Here is a 26,136-nt window from a genome sequence, read left to right as displayed (position 1 = left end):
ATTTAGTCCACCAGAACTTGGCAAGCAACCAGAAAGGAAATTATTATTTATTGAGCACCTACTAAGTGCTTAAAAAGCTTTACATACATTATTTCTTTTAATCCTCATTATTTTCCCCATTTTACAGTTGAGAAAAAGGAAGCTTAGAACAGTAAGTGGCAAAGTCTAAATTTGACCCGGGCATACAAGATTCCAGATTTTCAGAAACCACTTCTCTTATTCACGTTTAGTGTTTGCACATTCCTTAAGATACTCATTTTTAAGAAGACATGCATTCCTCTAGTTCCTTAGCTCTCTCATGCACATCTGATAGGAGGTAGCATTTGCCAAAAGTCTTATTTATAACCAGTAAGTACGGGGATGAGATTTAAATACACACCATTCTGCCTCCTTGGAAAAAGTGGTAATTATGAGAGAAATAAGAATCTCAGAGAAAATGAAAGTTTATTGACTATAATTAATAAAATTCTGTAGGTCAAGACTGTTCACCTAAGAGTTACAGAATTTTAAGAAACAGGAATAATTATGTGATTATATGTATATGCACACAAACAGAGACATTCACACACGTTATTATAGAGAACCATACAATTTAAGAGATGGAGGGAATTCTAAAGGAGAAAACTCCAGACTGACACATCAATGGCTGTACTGAAATTTGTGCACGAGAGCCCTAGCTCCCAGGCAAATGCTCAATCTAGGACCAAGGAATTATGTGGCTTTCTTCAGCATTTCAAGTCTCCGGTCGAGATCTTCAAAATCAACTTCCTCAGAATCATAAGGGTCAGTGGAAAGGCTTGCTTGAGGTTTTGCATCAGGCAAATCAGGAAGCATAAAGTTATCAAAACCAATCTTGGTTCTCGATGCTGGCTTTAGAGAAGTTTGGGGGTTGGATCCTGGACCTATTCATTTTAAAATATGTAATTTAAAAAAACCATCAATATGTACTCCAGAATGAAATTCCCACCTTAAAAACAATAGGCTATTATTGCTATTGAAAGAACAATACATAGTATGGCTGGAAAACTAGACCATTCCCCCAACATGGAAATGGTAGTCACAGTTACATTGTGATGGCAATCCTCTTCAAGGGCGGTCTGAATTTTTTTTAAATGCACAATTTTTCAAAACATATGACAGGATGATCTAGTATAGTAGTGGTTTTAAAACTTTTTTTGAATTAAAAAACTCTGTTTGAGATCCATATCCACTTTGAAAGCTACTACTTAGCTACTATAAGGGAACATACTGTCATCCCGGTAAATCACTAATAAACTCCTCCACCAATGGAGGAGTGACTGGTCTTGTAACAACTGAAATATCTTTAATGAACATCAAGCAATATTACCAACTATTTCCAGCATTCCCTATACTTACCAGGAACCAGTATAGGAAACAAATTATTCTTACAGGAGTCATTCTGAAAGAAAAAAAGAAGAAGAAAACACCGGGAAGCAAATGGTTTGAGTTTCAAACATATTTTTTTTCAGAGTAAGCCTTCAATAAATATTTCTTAAAATTAACTTAAGTGAACTTTATCACAGTCAAGCTTCCTCCTTGTTTGTGATGAAGCGTTTTTCTGCCTTCTGGAAATCAGCCTCAGGAGTGACTGTGGGTTTTGCTTCTTCTGTCACACATGGCCTCATATGAGAATCAGGGAATCTTTTATATTTGAACCTAGAGACTACTTGTGAAAAAATAATTCACTTTAATAAAATCAGAGGATTCTTCCTCCAACAAATAAATGGCAAGAAAAAACAAAGAAGTGGGAAGAAGGAAGTGTTAGAGATGAAAAGATTTAAGAGATATGTCAACCAAATACAATGTGTGGAGCTTTTGGGATCTCGATTTCAACAAAATAACTGTAAAAATGCATTTTTGAGACAATTAGAGAAATTTAATATGGATTGAGTATTGTATAATATTAAGGAATTATTTTTCAGTGTGTTGGGTATCTTAAAGACATTATTTTATATTACAAAAACAAAGGGGGCCTGGCTGGTGTGGCTTAGTGGATTGAGTGTCAGCCTGCAAACCAAAAGGTTGCCAGTTCAATTCCCAGTCAGGGCACATGCCTGGGTTGTGGGCCAGGTCCCCATTGGGGGCGTGTAAGAGGCAACCGATCAATGTATCTCTCACACATGATGTTTCTCTCCCTCCCTGTCTCCCTCCCTTCCCCTCTCTCTAAAAGTAAATAAATAAAATCTTTAGTAAAAAATCATCAATAAAAACAAACGGTATATCCTAGAAATATATACAGAAATATTTACAGGTGAAATTATGTACTCTCTGAAATTTGCTTTAAATTCCTTCTCTCAAAAAAATTAGGAAGAGATAGATAGATGAAATAAGAATAGCTTAATGTTGATAACTATCAAAAATGAGTGATGTATACACAAAAGTCTATTGTATTCTTCTCTCTAGTTTTGAATATGCTTAAATCTTCCATACAGTTTTCTCTGCTTTATTTTTAAGTCAGAGGGCTTGCCTTCCAAAAGCAGAAGCTGAGCAATACACAAGGTGTTATTCAGACAAATAATTTCAACAAGGAAAATTCGAGTTAAGTTATACTTGAAATATAAAACCTTTAAAAAAGAACTTCATGGGGTCAGAAGTGAAAAGAATAACACAATTTATTTTTACTTCATACTGAAGGAACAAAGAGTAAAGAAAATTAATGTCTATGGCTCTTTAGTTTTTACTTACCTGACTTCTCTAGATTTGTGTGTGTACACAGTTCTGAGATTTTTATCCTATTTTCCACATGAGAGTAAACTGTTTTCACTACATATAAACTGAATGTATCCAATCTGAAACTCGAGTGTAAGTCACTGTACGTTCAAAACTTCCAGATCCGTCCGGCGCATACAAGTGTTCTTTGCAGTCTGTACTGTGGTATTGTCAAGTGGTGGATGACAGGCTGTGTGTAGCCCTATTTTCTCATGAATTCAGCATAAAAACACACCAAATATAAGCTGAATGATTACAAATACGCCCCTGGCCTTAAAAACTTCACAAAGATCATTTTACCATCCAAAAGACCCATTTAGAAATACTTTCTAGCAGTACTTAGAGTATCATTTCAGACTCAGTATCCTTGGCCAGACTGACCTGTCTTTCACGAGGAAGGGATGAGGGATGAGGAACTGAGGACGGCACAGGTAAGGGCCCTGATGCACACGCTGGCAATGCTTGAAGTGGATCGCCAGGTCCGGCTACAGTCCCACCTCCACTGCCATGGGCACCTTTCTTGACATCATCGGTAAATCCAACGCTAACCAGGTCTGCTGGGGCTTCAGCCTGAAGCAAGAGGGTAAGAATGATATTGGGTTCTCGATTCATTATACATCTGTGTATTGCGTACCTACTACATGCCAAACACTCTTGGAAAGCGCTGGGGGAAAACAGTGTGCAAAGGAGACGTGTTTCCTGCCCTCGTGAAGCTGTGAGTCTAGTGTAAGTCAATGACAGTTAAAAGCAACCTTCAGGCTTTTTGGCCCTCACTCTTCTTTGCTCTGTTTCGACGACTGCGTTCTGAGTGTCTGAGGTCAGACACTGGTACACCAATATTTAAGAGCTAGATGTAAATATGCATAGATATGTCTCCAAGAAAGTTTAGCAAATCTTAACAGTGGTAAACACTGGATTTGTTCATTCATTCAACAAACTCTATTGACCACCTAATAGAAACCAGACACAGTACAGGGGATGCCGCAGTGAACAAAACAGAGCAAAGACCCTGTGCTCCTGGAGCTGACGATATTCCACTAGGTGGTACAGATAACAAACAAGATCGCTAAGTGACCTGTATAGTGTGTTAGATAAAGAGAGGAGTGATAGAGAAAAATTATAAAGCAGAGAAAAGGGAAGAGGTTGACAGTTTAGAGAAGATAGCCAGTAAGGCCCCCCACTGAAGAGAACATTTAAGTACAGACCTGAAAGAAGTGAGGGAGGGACCAGGAAGACAGTGGAGAACACAAGTACAGACAGGAAGCACAAGGGCCCTGAGGTGGGAATGAGCTCTGTGTGTTTGAAGATGCGAGAGAAGGCCAGCAGCCAGTGTGGCTGAGGCAGAGGAAACTGGGGGAGAGTAGAGGGAATGAGGCCAGAGACAAGAGGTGAGAGTAGGTATGGGCAGCCTCTTCAGTCGTAATAAAGCCGTTGCCTATTATTCTAAGTGAAATAAAAAGCCACTGGGGGGATTTAAAAGCAGATGTGTGAAAAGATGTGACTTAGGTACTAACCAGATCTCATATTGAACATCAATAAATGAGGAAGAAGAACAGAGAAGTAGGAAAACCAGTTAAGAGGCTCTTGCAACCATCCAGGGAAGAGATTATTGAAGGTTAGGCCAGGAGAGGGTGAGAAGTGGCAGACTGGTGGACATATTTTGAAGGTAGGACTTGCTGAAGATTGGTTGGGGGCTAGCAGTTGCAAGAAAGGGGAGAGTCAAGGAAGATATCACGTTCTTGCCATAGCATAGAATTGCCATTAACTGCAGAAGGATGGGCTCTCGCAAAGGGTAAGAGCACTTTTAGACATGTTAGATTTGAGGTGCCTGTGAAATATCCAAGCAAAGATTTCTAGAAGGTGGGTGTATATATCAGCCTGGAGTTCATTATCAGCCTAGAAGCCGTAGCTGGTGGTATATATGTAGAAGTCCTCACCATAAAATGGTGTTGAAAACCATGATGTTGGATAAAATCACCCAGAGAGTAGAGAGGAAAAAGAAGAGGCCCAAGGCTGAGTCCTTGGACACATCTCTAGTGGTATTTCAGGTGGCGTTTTAGTTCTTCACAGTCCCTTTAGGTATTATCTAAATATACAATGTGTCATTTTTCAACAAACCATATAACTCTTTGAAAGAGAAAAAATGGGTAAGAGTCCCTATCAGGAAACCATCAGGAGCAAAGTGTCAGAAAAAACAAGTGTGCCCCTTAATCCGACCCAATGTAGCACATGCTGCCACATCAATTGGGAGGCGGCAGTGTGGGAACACAGGGTGGAACAGAGTTCCCTGTGGCTTCATGCCCACACTAAGCCCAAGGTTGGCATGTGAGTACAGGGACATCTTTTATAAAGAAGTTCCCAGAGCCCTGACCAGGTAGCTCATTGGTTAGAGTGCTATCCAATATGCTAAGGTTGTAGGTTCAGTCCCTGGTCAGGGCACATACGAGGAGCAACCAATGAATGCATAAATAAGTGGAACAAGAAATCAATGTTCTCTCTCTTTCTAAAATCAATAAATTTAAAAAAAAAAGAAGTTAACAGAGACAACTTTATCAATTGCTAAAATAAGTCACTCCCCAGATCAGATGGTTTAAGAGATGTTAGGGAGATACCCCTCTGGCCCTAAAATAGTCCCTGACCACCTTTTGGAAGCTTAATGCATCCTCCGTGGCAATGATGATGATAAAAAGCAAAACTTGATTACATCTGTGGTGGGCCAGCATTGCATTTAAACCTCTTGTACATATTAATTAGCTCATTTAATCATCTCAAGAAACTTAGATCTGTTAATAACCATTAACTATTATTATCCCCCTTCTTTTATTTATTGATTTTAGAGAGAGGAAGAGAGAGAGAGAGAGAGAAACATCAATTTGTTGTTCCGCTTGTTTATACATTTAGTGGTTGCTTCTTGTATGTGCCTTGACTGGAGATGGAACACCCAACCTTGGCGTATTGCAACGATGTTCCAACCAACTGAGCTACCCATCCAGGGCCTTATCCTCCTTCTTCCAGTCCTGAGAACTGAGTCTTCGAAAGAGTAAGTCAACTTGTCTGAGATCTCACAGCTAATGAGAGGTGGAGCTAGGATCTGAATACAGGTCATTTCACTACTGAACTTAACACCCTTAAGCAAAACTAAATGTGGTGCCTTGTGCCTTTGGATCTTGTAACCTTTATTCCAGATCTTTAATAAAGATTTCTTTACTAAAATATAACATATCCACGGGACAAAGTTGAGATCGTAAGAACTAGAACTGTTTTTACACTTCTGTGTATACACTTTAGGTACCTTCACCTTTCTTTTCCATTTCGCTGTTAACAACTGAGAAGGGTCATCTGATAGTCATCAGAAGTCAAACTCTGTTAGGAGAAGTCTGTGGGCAGACAAAAGGTACAAACTTCACCTGATTTACAATCCTGACACAGCTATCCTGAGAGCCACATTCCTAAGTAGGAAAAAAAAAAAATCTCCTAGTGCACAATAGAAATCTCCCTTAAGTCAGTTCTCCCTTTTTGAAAGTACTCACCATAACTGTTGCCTTGGATTTATATGGCACATTATAGTTCTTAGCAATTTCTATCAGGTACTGTTCCACTAGAACCTGGGGTGGAGTGTCCACATTTAATTTACACATGAGCTGAAAAATAAAGAACATAACTGAGTTGGCCACACTCACACCTACAAAATAAGAAACAAAGAGTTTCTCTGGTCCTTCCCCTCTGCATCATTGTTCTTCACCTTTCTAGTCGCTGTTATTTAAGAGGTATGACTGTAGAAGGGCAATTAACTTGGCAACAAGGAGGGAACCCTCCTTGTATCATAACACAGCCCTTTCCTGGGGTGAAGGCCCCTCACACCAAATAGAGTAAGAGGAAGAAAATAAATATAAGAAAAATATTTTCAATCAAGAATTCTGATTTCATGATAAGTATTTGAATTATGACAGAGGTGATATTCAACATATACAACAACCCGTGCAGCAAGGCACTAACCAATTAGAATGGATGCCCTGAATGAGGAGAAGGTCCGCCAGCCTGAAACAACTACTTCAGCCAGAACTCTGTGTCTAGCTGAATGTCAGTCCTGAATTATGTAAGATGTTCAAAAGTTGAAACTTCCAAGTTTCATTAACATTTTTGTATTACTAGGCCGGTGACATTTAGGAAAATGTATGTTTTCTTAAGAATCAGCTCAGTTTTCTTGACTCAATGTTTTTTTTAATTGAGGTGACATCAGTTAATAACATTATATAAGTTTCAGGTGTGGGACATTATAATTCGATACCTGTATACATCGTACCATGCTGACCACCAAAATGTCTAGTTTCCATCTGTCACCATATATTCGACTCCCTTTGAAAGAACTGACTTCCCTCGTTTAAGATCTTTATCCAACTTCCTCTACCTCCAATGCAAAAATTACTTCTACACATCTTTCACTCTGCACAGGATTATATGTTCTGAGTGCTCGGCTTTTCCCAGACTTCCTGGTTTCAAAAAACGTGTGTCTCTGGAAATGGTACTACCCGAGGGCTGACAGTTCCAATCTCACTGGTTCGACACAGTTGGCCATATTCTTGGCTGTACTTTGCACACAGCTGATTAGATACCTGCAGCAAACCGTCACCGAGAAAGAAATATAAGCAAAATTGATCAAATTATGGCAGATTTGCTTTAGATAAAGAACCACTGAAAGAACAAAAATCACTTTCATATTTCCTCAATAGAATTATGTTCTTTTAGCATCAAACAGCAGTAACAATAAAATGAGCACTTTAATTTTTAAGTATCTAATAAATGTAAAACTTAAAACCTCTCATTGTAAATACCTTGTAAATTATGACACCCCTTCTCCCACAAAAGAAACAGTTTCAAGTTTGTTTTTTTTTAAGGCAAGGTTCCCCACACCCGCCCCACCCTTGTCATTAAAAACAGTATTTATTTTTCACTTAAAGACTAACGGAAGAAAATACTTTTTTTCATGAAAAGAAAGAATTCCCCAAGTAACCCTGCAAATCGACATGAGTAACATTAGCGACACCCTCATTTACAATCATGGCACAGTCAGTTCAAACTTGTCGAACTCACTATTTTCAATTCAGGCACTTCTGACTGGAGTCGAGGAGCAGCCCAAATGAGCGTAGACACGGCTTCAGCCAGACCCGAATCCAGTTCCCTAAGGAGAGCACAGCACCACGGCAATCAGGGCTTTCTGCTTCCCTCTTTTCCCTACTTCAAGGGTAGCCCATGGACAATGTTAGAAAAATGTCAAAACAAAAAATTTTAAACTGAAATTAGAACATAAACCTTTATGTACATATGTGTATGCAAAAGTATATGCACACATATACATGTTTATACACACAGAAATACATATAAATATACATATATAAACTGAAAGGAAATATACCAAAAATTCTTATGTCCACATTTGGTGATTATGGATTCTTTTTGTCTGTATTGTCCAACTTTCTTTTTTATTTTTTTTAATTGTTCAATTACAGTTGTCCCCATTTTGCCCCCCACCCATACTTCTCCTCCTGTCCAATTTTTGTACTGTTAGAAAAAAGACATCTATTTGGTCTTTACAGAAATGGTTTTTTGGACTGCCATATTCCCTCAAGCAGACACAAAATACTTTGTATTTTCCAATTTATCTACAGCATGAAAAAAGCCATCTGTTTGGTTTTTAAAAATGGTTCTTTGGACTGACATACTCCGTTCAAGCAGACACAAAATACTTGGACACAGTCCTGACAAGCGAGAGCCCACCCTTTCCCTCACTAGTGGTAGGGATGTCCCGTCACCCCTTTGAGCCTGAAGAACAATGCAAGTTCAATAGGTCTCACTTTGTGGTCTGGATCAGGCCACACTGGGCCAGCAGCAGGTCACAATACAGCTCCAGGATCTCCATGGCCTCCACGAGGTAGTCTTCCCGTATAATGTGCTCCACTCGGATCCGAGCTCGCTCCTCTTTCCCAGCGGCCAGATAGTCAGCAACCTCCTTCCTTGCTTTCTGGGCCTGCTCGGCTGCAGCGCAAAGCATACACATAGAAAACTGAATGTGCAAAGAGCAGTTTGTTGAACAAAAAGGCAGGTTGCACAATCGTGTGAAACGATGTTTTTATAAAAACAAACAACCAAACAAAAATACACACTTAAGGTATCCCACAGATGCATAAAGTGCTCGGTGTTTCAGCCTAGCTCAGCGGTTCTCAAAGTGTCATCCCGGATCAGCAGGGGCTGCATCACCTGGGAACTAGTTACAAATGCAGGTTCTTGGAGCCACCCCAGCAATACTGAATCAGAAGCTCTGGAAGCAGAGCCCAGCACTCGGTGTTTGAAGCAGCCCTCTGGATTCTGACCCCTTTTACAGGTTGACAACATTGCTCTAGGGGGTGCTTGGACTGGGGAGCTTACCTTTATTTTCTAAATGTTCCATGGTGAACATTATTTTTGTAGTAAAAAGATGTATGTCATGCTTTGCATTTTTAAACAAGTTTTCATATATACTATTCTGTTTGATCCTCACACCGCCTGTGTGAGGTTTCTATGTTACGCGCATTTTACAGCTCAGAAAATTGAGACTCCGAGAGGTAAAGTGGCTTGCCCTCAGTCACATGATGTCGAGTAGCTGGTTGAATTGAAACTTAAGGCCAAATCTTCAGACTGCACATACCTTTGCTTTTCCACCGCGTTGTGTTGTAAAATGAACACGTAGAGTCATGCTAGTGAGGTAACAACTGTAACCTGTCCCATTTGTCATCCACTACCATGTGTTATGTCTTATTCCAACTGATGACTGAGCCTGGGAAAAACAGGCTTTTCACAAGTCGGGAAAACCTGAACCTCCTGATTATATACTCTGTCTGTCTGCCACACCCTAACAGTGACGCTCACCATGTCGTCACGAATAGAGAGTTACTCTGTCCTTGCAAAGAAATCGTTATATGAAACCATATTTGAATCTGAAATACACGCATAGACCTCAGAGCTTGCAAAGTTGCTTAGCCAAGTCCAGAGTAGGGAAATATTCTTTGCCCTAGACATTGAGGGGGAAAGAAACTACAGTAGAGCTGGACTTTTTTCAGATAAATGCTAAACTGCTGTTACATCAATACTAATAATAACAAACATTTATTATGTGTCCAACTTATAGTCTGTGTTACAAATAGAACCCTGAAAGGTCAAGACAATTATCTCCTTTTCAAAAGCAATCAATTTGGGTAAGACAGAACCAATTAGCTTTATTTATCTCAGATCACTCAGGCACTTCATGTTTAAATTTTTCCATTTGTAAAAAGAGTATAAAATTTGTCTGGTTAATAAGATGTATCACTAGATTACCAGGATCAAATAAAAGAACATGTAGGGCCCTGGCTGGTGTGGCTCAATGGACTGAGTGCCAGCCTGTGGACCAAAAGGTGTCCAGTTCGATTCCCGGTCAGGGCACATGCCTGGGGGTCCTGGTTGGGGGCGTGTGAGAGGCAACCGATCAGGAAATTCGAGAAACACCTTTCACACATCGGTGCTTCTCTCCCTCTCTTTCTCCCTCCCCCCTCTCAAAATAAATAAACAAAATATATATTTTTAAAGAACATGTAGGCATGCATTTTAAAGTTCACAAGTTCCATATACACCATCAATGTCATCCTCATTGTTCATGGTAACGAAATGGGAAACACGGGGTTTGCCTAAATTTTATTTATTTTGGGTACTTTCCTTAAGACCCTATTATCTAAGTAATGCCCAAACATCCTCTGCCAAGATTTGGCTAAGCAATGCTCCAGAAGCAATTTGGAAGTCTGAGTAGCCGCCCTTTCTACCAACAGATTTTAGTAATTCAACAGTAAATGGTGCCATTTACAGAGCACACAGAAAAATGTATTTCCATGCAATACTTTTTTCACCTGAACCCCCCTCATAATCAGAAATCATCACTTTTCCAGTTTATTGAGAAGTTAATCATTCATGTGACCCACTGGAATGAGGAGAAAGCAAAAGGCAACAGAAAATAAGTTGGACTTAAAGAAGGCAACACGTATTACTTCTCTGCAGGAGTGTAACACCTCTTAGCTGTCACCTGATAGAAGACAAAGCACTGGGGGGTGGGGGGGCGCAGTTTGGCTGTTTGATAAAAGGTAAGGAAGCCCTTCCAGAAAAATGTGCCTGGAAGCACAAACTTAATAGCTACTGCACATTTGAGTACGGTGTGACTAGATAAAGTTCTCTGCTCTAGTGGAGAGAGGTCCAGTAATCAGGACATTGTTTTGCACTTTAAACCTTTGGAAATATTTTTTAAAAATTAAACTTCTAATTTTGAGATCATTGTAGCACCATGTGAAGTTTATAAGAAGTCACACAGAGAGATTCAGGGTATACTTTACTCAGTCTTCCCCAACCGTAACATCTTGCAAACCAAGATATCGACATCATTTCAGTCAAGATACAGAAGCGTTTTTGGACATTTATAAATGATTTGATCATTATTACTAATTGCTCCCACATTCCCACCAGTCAGAAATGTTACTTAAAATTCCAAAGGTGGTAAGGAAGGTCTTAGGAGAGATATCACTGGGCTGGGGGAAGTGGTGAGAGACTGCGCAGAGATCCCAGAGGCAGCTGGCTGGGCTGCCTGGAGCATTCCTACTCACTTTTCTTTCTTTCCAGGAGTTTTAGGCGACTGACAGCCAGTTGCAAGTTGACCCGAAGGCGATCAGCTTTGAAGGCAGAACTGAACATGATCTCATCACAAGGCTCAGCAACTCTGAGCAAGTTTCCCAGAGAAAGAGATAGTTGTCAGCGTTATGGGAGCTCCGGCTTTTCAACACCCATTTCATTCATTCAGCAGCCCCATGTAATGAACTCCTGACTGCTTAGTAATGGCCTGCGTGCCCTTGCTTCCCTGTGGAACAAATATCCCCCAGATATGACTCTTGCAATTCAAGTAGGGGTGAGGTTTCCTCCAGTTTATTTCAATAGTCAGTAGTTTTATTGAAATTTTTGAGAATTCTGCAGGAAGTTTCTGACAAACATGAAACCCTTTAGCAAGTGTCTGAGGAAGCAGACAACAGAGGGAGATTGCCCTCCCCAAAGGACACACTAGTCACGTACGGAAAAATCATAAGACCTCCTTCTAAATAAAATATTAATGCATTTGAAAGGGAAATCCCCATCAGAAGAGATCACATAACATTAAAGGCATGTGGAAATGAGGACATAGAATTGTTCAGAAAAGTAGATAATACCCAAGCTTACAAATTGCACAGTTCTACATGTGGACGTCTAGAAAACCTTTTGAAAAATAATCTAATGCCAGATGTGAATAGGTTCCTAGGGAAAGCTAAATCTACTAGGTATTTTGATAATTTCAGTGTATGCTTGACGTTGGTTGTTTACTGCCTTTGGCATTCAAAGATGAAATTCCTTTCCTAAAATGATGCCTTCACATGCTGAAACACACAAGTGGGAACATGTGACAGTACGAAAAATGCCACCTCCCCTTGTTACGGCAGACGTGGTTTCCCAAGGTGCAAGTAAATTCTCTCCGGTTTGATCCCTTAGTGTCAAATAAAGAGCTGGGATAGTCGGACAGTTGTCTGGGCTTTCCCTGCCTGCAAATACAGGTCTAGAAAAACCACAAAGCGGAAACAGGCGATGCAGACAGCTGGTTTGAAACTCCTCCTCGAGCCTGCTCAAGGAGAATAACCAGCAAGGCAGGGTTGGGTTGTTGTTTTCCTACCAACAGGGTGGCTCCAGCTCTCCCATCACACAAATTCAGTCTATACGCACCAAAGGAATTCAATAGGAATCCAGAGAAAGAAAAGAGATGGAAAAAACATTGAAGTTTAACCCCTTAGTCCCCAAATATTCCAAATACCTTTAAAAATCTCCTTTTGGTTCATCAGTTCTTAAAACTCTGCAGAAAACAAACCAACCAACCTTGGTGACAGAACATGAAGGACTTTCAGATGAGACTGCAAACAGAGAGCAAACAGGTTAATCAGATGAGAGGAGAAATGAGGAAAATGGGGGCAAAAGATTTATAAAGGGCAGTCTCCCAGTGTGGGATATCTTTGTGACATTTCACTCAACAACTATATACTGAGCCAGTTACAGTGCTTAAGACCCAGGTTTACTTAATATAAATAACTTAAATAGAGCTTTATCCAGATACCAGACACTAGTACAGATTTTTAGGAAAATAAGGTAACTTATTTTAGTGTCTTAAATCTAGAAACCATGTTAGTTTACTGATCACTAATATTCCTGTCAAACTGACACCATGGAGCCTCCTACCATCAACATGTGCGACCAAAGAGATCGGGATTGCTCGGAGTGAAGATTTCTAAAAACAGGATACAGCAGAGCTATGACCCACCCTCCTGGGACTGCAGGACCAAACCAGGAAATCACCTGTGTCACCAATCAGAATGTCCCGTTTTTATTTTATTTTTTTAATCAGACACGCCTTTGCACCACGTAATTGTGTTGATGGCTGGTAGTCAAAACCCTTTTTTTGCTTGCATCTACCTGTGTTTGCCCTTTTGACTTTGTCTGAAAAGCAGATCTGTGACTGTGTATCTTGATCTGGGAGAAATTGGCTATCCTTGAGTACGCCTGGATAGTTCAAGGGTGTCTATCAGTTTTGTAGTTTCAATGCCAGGTGAGCAAGCTAAGCAATGAACTAGAAACCAGAATGCCAGTTAGTGCCAAAACAGAATCACTGAGAAGAAAGGTCACAGGACTTCCTTCTTGGCCAAACTGAGAAGGAAGGTGGCTATCATGAATAATATTAATATTCATGAAGCAAAGCCCTTTGATTCAGAAGGCTACAGATCAGAAGCTTCACTGTTTCACCCACGGGTGCAAGGTGTGTGTGTGTTTGTAGTTTAACAATTTTGATGATTCTTTGTGCCCATCAAGGTGAAAAAATATCAAAATTGAGATCTAGGAATTGCCTTAAAAGAATCTTAGAGGTCATATACCTTATTTGTATTTTAACTTACTCATCTTAATATTTCTAAGACAATATTCTCATAAAAAATCCAAACAGTAAGTCCCTTTTGTTCCCTTTGGCTACCACCCAATTCCACTTTTCTCTCCCAAGATAAGCAATATTAACTAGTTACACATCCTCCCACTTCTTTTCTGTACAGATACAAAAATTCATGCAACTATGATGTATGTACATTTTTGCTTAGTTTTTCACTTAAAATGTTTAGAAAGCTCTTCAATCTACATTTTACTCCCACCCCTTTAGTTTAAGCTTCTCATTTTGCAGAAGTGCAAACCCAAATCTAAAGTAGTAAAATGACTTTCCTAAGGCTAGATAGCTACAGAATAGGGACCAGAGCACAGCCAGTACTTTTAAAATCAGACAAAAAGTAATTATTTATTGAAGAGAGTTTGCAGAAACTGAAAGGGAAGAACTCCACTTAGAATTCAATCTCTCCAACAGTTAAACTTATTTTTTTTCAGTTTAATTTGTTTTTCAGTTTGCAGAACTTTTTTTTTTACATGGGTGTAATGGAAGCACAAATTCAAATAGTAATTTTTTTCAGTTAACAGAAGTTCATGCTACTATTAAGTTGACTAGTTAACGGGCAATGAATGGTGACCTAATGTTTCATCAAGTAGGCAAGCCCTCCTCCCACTAAACTAAGCTGCTTCCCACTCTACTAAACCTCTTCCTCTAATTTCTCAGACCTCCAAGTCCCCCACTACTTCTTTCGCCCTTCCCTAGACCCTGGGTCTGGCCCTTCCTCATCTCCCTCAGAGGCCTGTCTCGATGCATGAAGAGCTGCCATCTTCACCCCGGGCTCCAGAGGGATCTCCTCACTCTCCTGGGCTCGGGTCGCCTCGGGACTCCCGGAGGCTCCCGAAAGGAGGCTTCACACACCAGGCCCGGGAAGTCCCGGCAATGCGGGTCGCTGACCGCCATGCCCCGGTGCTCTGCTTAGGAAGCCCTAGAATTTCCTGCAGTAGAAAGATGGCGGGGTCATGTCGGGGTCAAGGCCCAGCCCTATTCACATGACCGAGCCCGAGTGCGGAGATGTTGTCTTTCCCACCGAGCGGGTGCCGGCGGCGACCCGCCGGTGGCCACCCCACCCTCCCGGCGGGTTCTCCTGGGCGTCACTCGCCGGCCCAGGAGTGACACCATCTTCCCGCGCCGGGGGCGGGGCGCGCGTTACGCCATCTCCGGGCGCCCGAGTCGGGGGTGGGGGTGCTGGGTGTGGGGCGGCTCCGGGGCCGGGGATGGCGGCGGCCGCTGTTGCGGCGGCTCCGGGACGAGCGGGAGGAGCCCGAAGAGCGCCGTGAGATGGGCCGGTGAGTGTCGCCGGGAGCGGGGGTCGCCTGGCCGGCCTCGCCGAGGCCAAGCAGGCCCGGGCTCAGGGCTCCGGAGGAAGTGGCCCCCCGGCCCCCGATGCCCCCTCGAACCTCGGGACCGAGGGAGCTAGAGGCCGCGTCGAGACCCCCGCGCACTTCTCTCCGACTCAGTCCGGAGCGCAGCCTCGGGCTCCGGCGACCCCGCGGCCGTGTCTCCACTGGCCGGAGTGTCCGAATTTGGGGGGCGGGAAGGGGCCCCCAAACAAGGAAGCATCACCTGCGGACCCTGGCCTCTGCTCCTCTGCTTGAAGGGTCGACCCCCCTCCCCACCCCCACTCTCTAAATGTTGAATTCCCAATTTCGAGCGCTATCCTTTTTGGAGCAAAGATTGCAAGATCACAGGAAACCAGAACCCCTAGTATCTTCCGACCTCCTCTCTGGCGGGCGCACCTCTCGCCTTCACCGAATTCTGATCTCTGGCAGGGTTCAGCCTTTTGATTCCTCGGTTCTGCTGGCAGCGTTGGCAGCTCTCTGGAACAGCCCCCCTTCCCCGTTAGCCCGGTTGGGGTAGCAAGCTACGTCTTCTCCCTTTGAAACCCTCACTGAGCCCCTCCAGAGGCTGAGGTTTCAGGTTCCGAAATGTGTTTCGCGTTGTGGGAACCTGGTACGCAGGCTTGGCTCTTTGTTGTCATTCCGCAGACCTTTTGCCTCTTTCAGCTCTTTAATCAGCTTGTGTTTGGCTAACCCCTCAGTGACCTAGAGGCAGGTTTTCTTTAATGTTTTAGTTGCAGGAAGCAACAATTATTCTAGGGTTGAAGACGGGACCCCCATTTTTGTTGAGAATGAAGGAGAAAGCTAACTGCTTTTCAGTTGCTGGAAGTGCCAGCAAAGAAGGAATACAGGACCTGTGCCTGTTGTGTGATTTGTGTTTATGGAACTAGGGATGTATCTTTCCACCTGTTCTCTCTCATCACCTGTTTGGGTACGTCCGCACCTTGCCAATCTCATGACATAAATGTTGCCTTTAGTTTGGTTTGAGGCTTGCAGTGTTCTGTGGGATTTGGACAGGACGATGGGTAGCTTCTCAGGGTACTGGTCAGTGCTGCTTTCTCTGTTTTTCGAGATTAAGACTCTGTTCTTCAGTGCTTGATGTTTCTGGCATGTGTGGACTCAGATAGTGACAGTTTAGCACAAATTTTGGTTCCCACTGTTAGCTCCATGAGGACCAAGGGAATGTTTTTCATTTTTGTCTTGCCTGATTGAGCACTCCGTCCAAAGCTGTCACTCACAAAATTTTACACACACAGAGGAGACCTTTATTTTCACTCTTGAAAATCTCTTAATAAGGCTTCCCCTCGAGTGACTCCCCCTTGACCTCTTTTTCTGCCCCAGAAACATAAATAATTGCTCTTTTTCCTCTAGTGCTGCTTTTCTCATTTAAGTAACCTCCACAACCGTGTTTTCATCAGCCCTGAATAAAAGTGAAATCTGCGACGTTCATTTTTCCTGTTTCCCACTGTTCACATGGAAACAATGTTGAGTCTTCTACTTTATTTGTGCATTTACCTGAAATTGGGTAAATTGTACCTTTTAGTAAACTTGACCTTTGGGGAATAGGTACAGCTAGAGAATGAAGAATATGATGTTAAAGAAAACAATGAGATTTGACATGGAAAAATTTTTCCGGGGTTGTCTTCCTACAAATTAGAGCTTAAGAGATGGCTTTTCCTCTGTTTAACTCCCTGGCAGTCTGGATACATGTGCTGTTGCCTCTAGAGAAGAGGACGAAGCAGGGACTCATGGAGTTTGATGTCTTTGTAACTTCAGTTACTTTTCTTGATGACCCTGGAGAGGGGTCAAAGGCAAGGCTCCTGCTTACTTTATCTCTATGTCTGTCCTCCAGGCTTCCACGCCAGCCGGAAAGACACTGCTTGCTACAGCTGCTCAGAAGCACCACTGAAAGCTCAGGTAATATAGGCACTTTGGATAACTTGTTGCAAAAACAAAAACAAAAAAATCTGGAATTCAACAGTGGAAAAACAGAACAGAGTGTAATATAGAAATCTCTTTTCAGATCCAAAGAACTGGAGCCTGATTGGAAGATATAGGTGACAGAGTTCATATGCACTGAAGTGTTCAGACCAAAAAGATACTTTATGACAATGGACAAAAGCATGTTTGGAAGGTGACAACAAGAGAGAGGGGAGAACTTTCTTACTGATCATACAGACCTAAGACAGTAACAAACAGGCGTGTGCGGAGGAATGGAATCGGAGTTTCAGGAAGCGGTGCCTAGAGCAGACCTACAGAGGAAAAGGAGCCACTGACAAAACAACAGGAAAAAGAGAGGGAGAGAGCGAAGAAGGCAAACTGAAGGTGGTTAATGTGAGGAAAAGAAGTCTGTGTGAGGTCAGAAGAGCTTTGTTGCTCCTTGGGGAGGAGGAGAAACAAGTAAATTGTAGAATGCTAGTGCCGTCCTCTCCCCACAGAGCCCAGATCTGAATGTAGTATTTCACAGGGCAGAGACGAGACTAATGTTCATAAAGGTTTAGGGAGCGAGGTGTATAGGAATGGGACACAAGCAAACCTGAGGACTTCCTGACACCTGGGTCCTTGAGGTGGTGGTGATATGAGGCACAGGAGGATGAGAATTTGACCAGGCCTGGGGTGCAGGGACTAGGGATAGGTGAGTTCATAACCCAAATTAGGCTGGGGAAAGGAAGTGAGGATGGGTTGTATGTTTAGGAAAGAAGATAGATAGCACGGTAGTCTTTGGTGGCAAAAGGAGGAGGGAAGAGCGACCCAGCAGCAATGACCATGTATTCAAATCTTTCAGGGAAAAGGCTGAGAATAATCACAGGCACAACTAATCATGAAGCTGTTGGTCTCTCTGGGTTTGTTTATGCCCTGTTGAATGCTTGTCCTCGTAGCTCTGTGGTTTGGTGACCATTTCTTTCATCTATATCCTAGGCTGAATGAGTAAGGAGGGTAGCATCCTTGTCTGCCCCTCTCTCATACCTCTTTTTTTCTCCCCACAGTCCCCTGTGTTACATCTCCCTACGTGGCCACAGTTCCCTCTATTTCCTTTGATTTGGTTCACCCCTAGGTTACTTTACTTTGCCTCTGATTTGTTCCCTAGCAGATGTGGGCGCCCCAGCCAGCAGCAGAGAGGGTTCAGGGGAGCCACAGAGAAGCCCCTTCTGATGCCCCAAGGAGCAAGCCAACCCCTTCCAGGCTCCAGGAACACCACACAGCAATATGAAACCTGTTCATGAGAGGAGTCAGGAATGCCTTCCACCAAAGAAACGAGACCTCCCCGTGACCAGCGAGGACATGGGGAGCGCTACCAGCTGCTCAGCTAACCACTCATCCCCCAGTGACGTCTCTGAGTGGCCCCGAGGGCTCGTGGTGGCAGGGCAGAGCCAGGCAGGAGCCAGAGTCAGCCTGGGGGCTGATGGAGCTGAGGCTATCACTGGTCTGACGGTGGACCAGTATGGCATGCTGTATAAGGTGGCTATGCCACCTGCCACCTTCTCTCCAACTGGCCTCCCATCTGTGGTGAACATGAGCCCCTTGCCCCCCACATTTAATGTAGCGTCTTCATTGATTCAACATCCAGGAATCCACTATCCCCCAATCCACTATGCTCAGCTCCCGTCCACCTCCCTGCAGTTCATTGGGTCTCCTTATAGCCTTCCCTATGCCATGCCACCTAACTTCCTACCGAGTCCCCTCCTCTCCCCTTCTGCCAACCTTGCCACTTCCCACCTTCCACACTTTGTGCCATATGCCTCACTCCTGGCAGAAGGAGCCACTCCTCCCCCACAGGCTTCATCCCCGGCTCACTCGTTCAACAAAACCCCCTCTGCCACCTCCCCACCTGGGCAGTTGCCACATCATTCCAGTACTCAGCCACTGGACCTTGCTCCAGGCCGGATGCCCATTTATTATCAGATGTCCAGGCTACCTGCTGGGTACACCTTGCATGAAACCCCTCCAACTGGTGCCAGCCCAGTTCTTACCCCTCAGGAGGGCCAGCCTGCTCCGGAAGCAGCCCCTGCCAATGGACAGAGACAACAAGAGCGAAATTTAGTAAGACGGGAAAGTGAAGCCCTTGATTCTCCCACCAGCAAGGGCAATGGCCAGGGACTGGTGCCAGTGGTCGAATGTGTGGTGGATGGACAGTTGTTTTCAGGTTCTCAGACTGCACGGGTGGAGGTGGCGGTGCCGGCACACCGAGGGACCCCAGACACCGACCTCGAGGTCCAGCAGGTGGTTGGCACTTTAGCTTCTCAGGACTATCGTGTGGTGGCAGCGCAGAGGAAAGATGAGCCCAGCCCCCTCAACCTGTCCCATCATACCCCGGACCATCAGGGTGAGGGGCGAGGGTCAGCCAGGAACCCAACAGAGATGGCTGAGAAAAACCAGGCCCGAGGGTTCTACCCTCAATCCCATCAGGAACCGATGAAACATAGACCTTTACCCAAAGCAGTGGTTGTAGCCAATGGCAACCTGGTGCCCACTGGAACTGACCCGGGCCTGCTGCCCATGGGCTCGGAGATCCTGATGGCATCAAGTTTGGACACGCAGGCCAGAGCCATCTTCCCAGACAAGGAGCCAACGCCACCCCCCGTTACCTCCTCCCACTTGCCCTCCCATTTCATGAAAGGCGCCATCATCCAGCTGGCTACAGGGGAGCTGAAGCGGGTGGAGGACCTGCAGACCCAGGATTTCGTGCGCAGTGCCGAAGTGAGCGGGGGGCTGAAGATCGACTCTAGCACAGTCGTGGACATTCAGGAGAGCCAGTGGCCTGGATTTGTCATGCTGCATTTCGTGGTTGGTGAGCAGCAGAGCAAAGTGAGCATTGAGGTGCCCCCCGAACACCCCTTTTTTGTATATGGTCAGGGTTGGTCCTCTTGCAGCCCTGGGCGGACTGCACAGCTCTTCTCTTTGCCCTGCCATCGACTACAGGTGGGAGATGTCTGCATCTCCATCAGTTTACAGAGCTTGAACAGTAACTCAGTTTCTCAGGCCAGCTGTGCTCCCCCAGGCCAGCTGGGCACCTCCCGAGAAAGGCCTGAGAGGACAGTCTTGGGACCCAGAGAGCAATGTGACAGTGAGGGGAAGAGCCAGCCGTCAGGCGAGGGCTCCCAAATGGTAGAGCCCTCGCAGCCAGAGCCTGGTGCTCAGGCCTGCTGGCCAGCTCCGAGCTTCCAAAGATACAGCATGCAAGGGGGGGAGGCACGGGCTGCACTGCTCCGTCCCTCTTTCATTCCACAGGAGGTAAAGCTGTCCATCGAAGGGCGTTCCAATGCAGGAAAATGAACCTCTCCCCCAGACCAGACTGGGGCTCACCCCAGAGCTGGGCCTCACCGTGAGCAGGCAGAGGATTTGCACATGCCGAGCAAGGAATGGCGCTCTTGGCAGCGAGATTGGAGGGGCGGGGGGGAAGAGGAGGCATGAAGGCAGCCTCCCAAGGCAGGGTCTGTTGCTCATTACCCTGTGGCATTCTTTCAGGACAGTCCCAGAGGATGCTGTGATGGGGAGCAGCAGGCCTGGGCCAAGGAAGGAAGGGGGTACATGCAGGATAAGAGACATTCCAAATATCAGGGCCTCCCTGTTCTTTCCTCCCCATCCCTAGCTCCTGCAAGGGGAAAGTCAGGCTTTGGGAGCAGGTGGCAGAGGGAAGGAGCAAAGAAAGAGCCAAAAATGATGATACACAGCTTATAGTAGCACTTCAACTGTCTGAAGTTTTTTTTCCTTTTTTGTGGTGGAAGGGCAGGAGCCCCATGGTTGGAATAAGAGGGTTCCCACCCAGAACTCTTCTTTTGAGAGCTGTGCACTTTAAAGGGTAATGTTGTTACACAGATGTCTGTGGCTGGTTTGTGGGGGAGGAGCATTCATCTACAGGACTCTGGTTGGTTCTGCTTCAGCCCTTTTCTGTTTCTCCATTCCTCCCACACACTTCTAGCACCAGGAGAGAGAGAGGTCCCTCCAAGGCTCAGAGTGAAGTACTGTTTTGGTGGGGACCCGGTCAGGGGACTTTGGGAGAAAGACGTTTTGACCAGTCTGACCAGGCTCTATGTGTGGCTTCCGGAAAGGTAGTTGATGTAACAAAGCTCCTCCTACCCAGCATGCCAGACCTGCTTTGGAATTATACTAAATCTCTAGCTGGTAATGGTGACTTGAAAGAACCAGTGGACCCTTTCCCCAGGCCCTGCATTCCTCTGTCTGTCTGTGTCGTGCCTAAGTGCCTGCGTGGCTCCCGTCCTTCTGTTGCCCTAACCCCTCTGCATGGTTTCTTGACCTGGGCCTAATTTGTAGCTGCTCTGTCTTTCCCCTTCTGCAAAACTGGTTTTGTCCACTCTGACCAAGACCTTCAGTTTTTGGTGTGCAGGGTCTCTCTGGTTTCCCCTTCAGTTACAGTCTCTGTTTTTATAAACTCAGAAAGAGTCACATCCCCTGCTCTGCAGCTTGTTTGTGGAGAAACAAGAAGGGAACTGTGCCCTGGGTCAGGCCAAATACACCTGGCTGGGTGGTGCCCTTCCTGGCGTTTTTATACAGCTCCTCCCGTCCTAATTCCCCTTCCTCTCCTGGCTGTCCCCTTCCACAGCTGACTAAGGTTCTGGGTAGTCTTGATAATGTGTCAATACCTTAAGTTGCCTAGATTTTGTGGTGGAATATTCCTCTGCAAAGAGTATTTTCAATCTTGGTTGCATTCGCCTCCCTATGTCTTAAGCCCACATTTTTTCCCCACAACTTTTAGCATCACCTCAGACTGTGGTATTCTACTGGGTATTGAGAACTAGGCTCCCCCACCAGCTTGCAGGTGGGTGGGTGGGTTTTTTGTTTGTTTTTCGGGGGTCTTTAGACTCTTGAAGTAACTCAGGGTATTGTCCACCCAACTCTGGAGAGGCTTCTCCCAGGGTACGATCCTGGCATTTCCTTGAGAAATGTGCTCGGACGCCAGCGCCTGGCCTGCCATCAGGAGTCTCATGCCTCTGAGGTCTGATCTCTGCTCTGTCGAAGACTTGAGGCAAGTCTTGTGACCTCTCACTCTTTCACTTCCTCCCCAGCTGCCAAATGGGGATAAATAATCTTACCTACCTCCTGGGGGGAGGGGAAGTTCTGAGAATGGAGTCATTCTTAGTGTTCAGGTGCTAAAGGTTGTTCTCCTGGCCGAACAAAGTGGCTGAAACTGGCTTGTTTGTTACAAGCCCTACATGCCACTGTTCATTCCTTGAGAGCAGTTACTGGTCGGCCAGCTTTTGGAGCCTCATCCAAAGGAAGCTGCTGACCTACTGCGAGTACTTAAGTCTCTGGTTCACCTCAGAACCAAACACCAACCCTATCTGGTGAACACTCAACCTTGTACTCATTTGGGATCATGCCCTTCCCTCTCTGTCCCCCATGTTCTCTGAATGCTGCTTTCTTTGGTTTCTTTGCTACCGTGGGGGCCTGGGGGGTTGAGTCTTGAGGACTCCTCACACATATGGTGGCCCTTAGAGAAGGCCTCCTCTCTGGCTGTTCTATGAACAACTCACTCCTAGGGGGCTATTTGCTTGGGTTTCTCAAAAACATCCTCATAGGAAGGCTTATCAGCTGGATAGAGTGACATGCACACGGTAGACACTCAAGAAATGTCCACCAGGGGCACCAACTGAGCTTCTTCCTTGTGGGAGCAAATCTCTCTAACCAGATACAGGCCAAGTTTAAGTCAAATAACCCTCTACTACCCAGTCTGGAACTTCCACTTAACCTAGGAAAGAGAAAATCTTGTGCACCTTGGCCAGTTGGGCCCCAGCCTCTCTGCTGCTGTTCCTCTTCTGTCTCTCGCTGGGAAAGCAGTACCAGTAGCTCCCCTGATACTGTGCCATGCATATGTAACGCATTAATACTTGATTTTGCTTAGCTGCAGAAGTGTCTTTTGTAAAGTAGGGTCTCCCAGAAAAAGAAGCATCGTGCTCTAACTTGACCAGAGCTGTGGCATTCCCCTTGCCTTTTCCCTCTGGTTCAGTCTCTCTTCCGGGCATGAAAAGTAAGAGTAACCTGTGGTGTGTCCATTCTTCCTTACAGGAATTCTGTAAGTTTGCAAGAGACCTAAGAGTGGTTTCGAGAGAGTGAGCATTTTAGTGGGAAGCTGTCAGCTTTTTGGGGAATGGGCAATTGAAGATGGCCAGAGCCAGTCCCTTGTCAGTGGTAGGCCATTCCCAGAGCCTAGGGATAGAAAGGAGGACTGCTAACTTCAGCACTCAACAGAAATGACTATACCACTTAAAGAGTAGGGGAACCAGGTAAAGGATGGGTAATACGTCCAAGTTCTGGATCATCAATCCTGTCAAGGTTAGTATGCATGAGGGTGGGGAGGGTGGCGGCCTGGGAGGAGGGGCTGGGAGTCCAGGGCTGAGCACTCACACCTATGAGGAGGGGCCCCAGTGGATCTGGACTGACCCTTCTACACTCTTGGTCCCAGTTGGTCAGAACGCCAAGGGCTTTGGTTCGCACTGCTTTGCCACCGCTGCTGTCTGCTCACTGTCCTGCCTGCTGCCCTTCAGAGCTCCCTGTCCTTCCATGTCTCTGGCCATATAGGTGGAATCCAGGCACCCTTTGCATTCTCACCTGTGCAAGTATTACTTTATAGCAGAGTCAAGGAGACTCAGAACGGTATGGCTTGCTGCTGGCGGGAGGGTGGTTCCAAAGGGATGTGGTTTTAGTGCTTGCCGGGAGCCCTTTGGCTCCAAACATCTGAGTGTCTTGAGGGAGAAACAAGCAGGTCCTAGTAGTGGGTGTTTTGCGTGTATTAATGTCTTTCCTTTGTGGTATCTTGTATCCTGTTTTTAAAAATAAATGGCGGGGAACCAGGTTAGGGTCTGTATCAGCATCCCAGGGAAGTTCATTGGCTCCAGTTATGTGGATTCTGGTCTGGGGTTGGGAAAGGGTTCGAAGTTGGATTGAAACAGTCCCTCTGTGGGGTCTAGTTTTATTTTTACCAGTGGGCATCATAGGAGATGCACAGGTTGGTGGTATCATTTAAACTTGCGACAGGCAGGCATATTGAAGAGTTGAGTGATCACACTGGAGATGAAGTGTGGACATGGGTTGACTGAGAAAGGGCCTGGGTCCATTAAAGTAAAGATAATCTGATTAATTGGCCATGGGAGATTAGGTCACAGTCTTAAAAGCAAAGTAAATAGGGCAGAGGCCAACTTTTAGGGAGACTTGTTGGCTTCCTGGGGCTAAGTTTACTAAACCACACTGAAGCTACAATACTTTCCAGATGGGAAGAAGTGTACACTACAGTTGAAGAGCTGAACTGTGCTGAGTTGGATGTTGACCAGGAACCTATTAGCCCTTTGCTGGGAAGCCTTCACCTTCCAAACTTCCCTGGAGTAGGGAAGGCCTCCTACATTATGCAATAATAAAATAAGCATCTGGGTCTTTGCAGTTGTCAGTTGCTCTTTCAACTCCAGGACCATTCTCTGGATCAGAAGCCTGGTCTGGGCCTAGGTTGACACTGGCCCTTGAGATGCTAGAGTTGACTGCACTCTCTCCTTACCTGCAGACTATGCACAGTGCCTGGGGCAGGAGGAGGAGCGGTGGTGTGGTTTGCCCTGCTGAACCTCCCCAGCAGGAACAGTAGTAATAAATGCACTTTTCACACTAAGGTTTCTTTATCATTTCTGTTAAGCCTACATTCTCCCTCGGTAGATTGCAAACTCAACAGTCTGTGTGGTCCCATTTTAACTGCAAATGCCCAGCAGTGAAGGTGGCGCCCCAAACTGGGTTCCTGTCTGCAGTGTGTGTGTAGCAGCAGCCCGTGTGCCTTTACCTAGTGTCAAACTTGCGAGCATTTATTTCTGTCTTTATGACCATCACGGGGATTGAGGTTCATCAGAGAGAGAGCATGAGCTGATGACGCAGTGGTTTTACACCCACCCCCTGGACAGGGAGTTTGCACGTAGTTGTGAGCTGTGAGTGGTTACTGCATTGCTGGTATTGCTGAAGGCAGGGTTCAGCCCTCACTTGCTTGATACTCACATTCGAGGGAATCTTGTGTTGGGGGAGAGACTGACTGTTCTCTTGACAAACTTGAAGTATTAAAAATAAGGCTGTCCCCTACAACCTTCCTAGTCACGTGTAGGATCCCTGTAGCCAAAACAGTATATGTTCCAGCTGCAGAGAGCGGACCGCTCTCAGCTTGCACAGCACCTTAGGGGAGGGAAACGTGGATAGGGAACGGGGTGGAGAAAGAAGGGTGGGAATGTCACCCAGTTGGCTTTAGGGTCCCGAGGAGTAGAGAAGGTTGGCACTGGGGAGGTCTGGGTGGATCTGAGTGGTGTAGGAGTTCCCTGTAGATAAATTACTGACCCCCAACTACCATCCCCAGTATGTAATGGCTGAATTAATATGTAATCAACTGCATTGTATCTAAAGCCTTAGAACTAGTCAGGTGCTCCCCCCACCCATACCATTTCTTGCCCTCTAATCCTACCTGATCTTTAACAAAGCATTAATAATTCTAAGGATAATCTCTATTTTGTTGTGCTTTTTTGTAACTGTTTTAAATAAATCAATTTGTACTGTATATTTGTATTTTTGTGAGATCCTTTTTGCTGTTTTACCATTTTAAGTCTCTGTACTTGGCTACACACAGATTGTATTTTTATTGTTAATGCTCTTCTTATGGATACCTGCATTTAACTTGTGGACTATGTAAACAATATATATCAATATCTATATATCTATATATCTATCTATATAAACTACTAGCTTTTCCTTTTGGTGTTTGCGCCTTTTTCCTATCCCAGCCTTAGATGGCCATTGGGTGGGGGTTAGAAGCCCTCTGTGGGCAAGCTTGTAACAGAGACCACATGGTCCCCATCTTTGTGTGGTAGACTCCAGGCAGATTATGCGAGCTAGTCCTGGAGCATGGTCTGTGCATTTTGTTGCTGTGTATTGCAGAGACCCATAAGTCTTACCTGTAGGCTTAGATATTAGCGTAGTCAGTCAATCAAAAGGACCTGCAGATGTCTTCATTGGTGGCCTTGTGTCCATTTTTCTTTCCTCAGGAAT

General features: G+C 45.0%; 2 protein-coding genes across 12 annotated transcripts; one reads left to right on the top strand and one right to left on the bottom strand.

Moving 5' to 3' along the window:
• Positions 1-427: 427 nt before the first annotated feature.
• On the bottom strand, positions 428-14,850 carry LOC112300773 (IST1 homolog). Of its 6 annotated transcripts, none has more exons than XM_045191759.2 (10): positions 14,636-14,850; positions 12,614-12,710; positions 11,388-11,500; positions 8,583-8,763; positions 7,822-7,909; positions 7,260-7,343; positions 6,261-6,371; positions 3,112-3,300; positions 1,378-1,420; positions 428-902 (listed from the first exon to the last, which is right to left on the bottom strand). In XM_045191759.2, the coding sequence occupies exons 3-10, from the start codon at positions 11,473-11,475 to the stop codon at positions 712-714; spliced, it is 975 nt and encodes a 324-aa protein (XP_045047694.2). In that variant the 5' UTR covers positions 11,476-11,500; positions 12,614-12,710; positions 14,636-14,850; the 3' UTR covers positions 428-711. The 6 variants fall into 6 exon arrangements, with proteins under 6 accessions (XP_045047694.2, XP_045047693.2, XP_045047697.2 ...); XM_045191758.3 differs by lacking the exon at positions 14,636-14,850 and adding an exon at positions 13,033-13,222; XM_045191762.2 differs by lacking the exon at positions 11,388-11,500 and having other exon boundaries at positions 13,267-14,850.
• A 96-nt stretch (positions 14,851-14,946) lies between these two features.
• Positions 14,947-25,843, top strand: ATXN1L (ataxin 1 like). 6 transcript variants are annotated; one of them, XM_053914759.1, is made up of 4 exons: positions 14,947-15,063; positions 16,967-17,031; positions 17,138-17,248; positions 18,206-25,843. In XM_053914759.1, the coding sequence occupies exon 4, from the start codon at positions 18,322-18,324 to the stop codon at positions 20,386-20,388; it is 2,067 nt and encodes a 688-aa protein (XP_053770734.1). In that variant the 5' UTR covers positions 14,947-15,063; positions 16,967-17,031; positions 17,138-17,248; positions 18,206-18,321; the 3' UTR covers positions 20,389-25,843. The 6 variants fall into 6 exon arrangements, with proteins under 6 accessions (XP_053770734.1, XP_053770736.1, XP_053770733.1 ...); XM_053914761.1 differs by having other exon boundaries at positions 18,203-25,843; XM_053914758.1 differs by having other exon boundaries at positions 17,138-17,439.
• Positions 25,844-26,136: the final 293 nt, after the last annotated feature.

The sequence above is a fragment of the Desmodus rotundus genome, chromosome 12 (genome assembly GCF_022682495.2).
Source record: "Desmodus rotundus isolate HL8 chromosome 12, HLdesRot8A.1, whole genome shotgun sequence".
NCBI classification, from domain to species: Eukaryota; Metazoa; Chordata; class Mammalia; order Chiroptera; family Phyllostomidae; genus Desmodus; species Desmodus rotundus.
Note: the sequence above shows the minus strand (reverse complement) of the source record. Positions and strands in the feature narration are given on the sequence as shown.

Excerpts from the sequence above, each read along its gene's own strand:
- ATXN1L (XM_053914756.1), top strand. The coding sequence starts at position 18,322 with ATGAAACCTGTTCATGAGAGGAGTCAGGAATGCCTTCCACCAAAGAAA.
- LOC112300773 (XM_045191759.2), bottom strand. The coding sequence starts at position 11,475 with ATGTTCAGTTCTGCCTTCAAAGCTGATCGCCTTCGGGTCAACTTGCAA. Across the intron at positions 7,344-7,821 it reads AAGTGCCTGAATTGAAAATA|GTATCTAATCAGCTGTGTGC; the intron begins GTGAGTTCGACA and ends GGTTTGCTGCAG. Across the intron at positions 903-1,377 it reads GTTTCCTATACTGGTTCCTG|GTCCAGGATCCAACCCCCAA; the intron begins GTAAGTATAGGG and ends TAAAATGAATAG.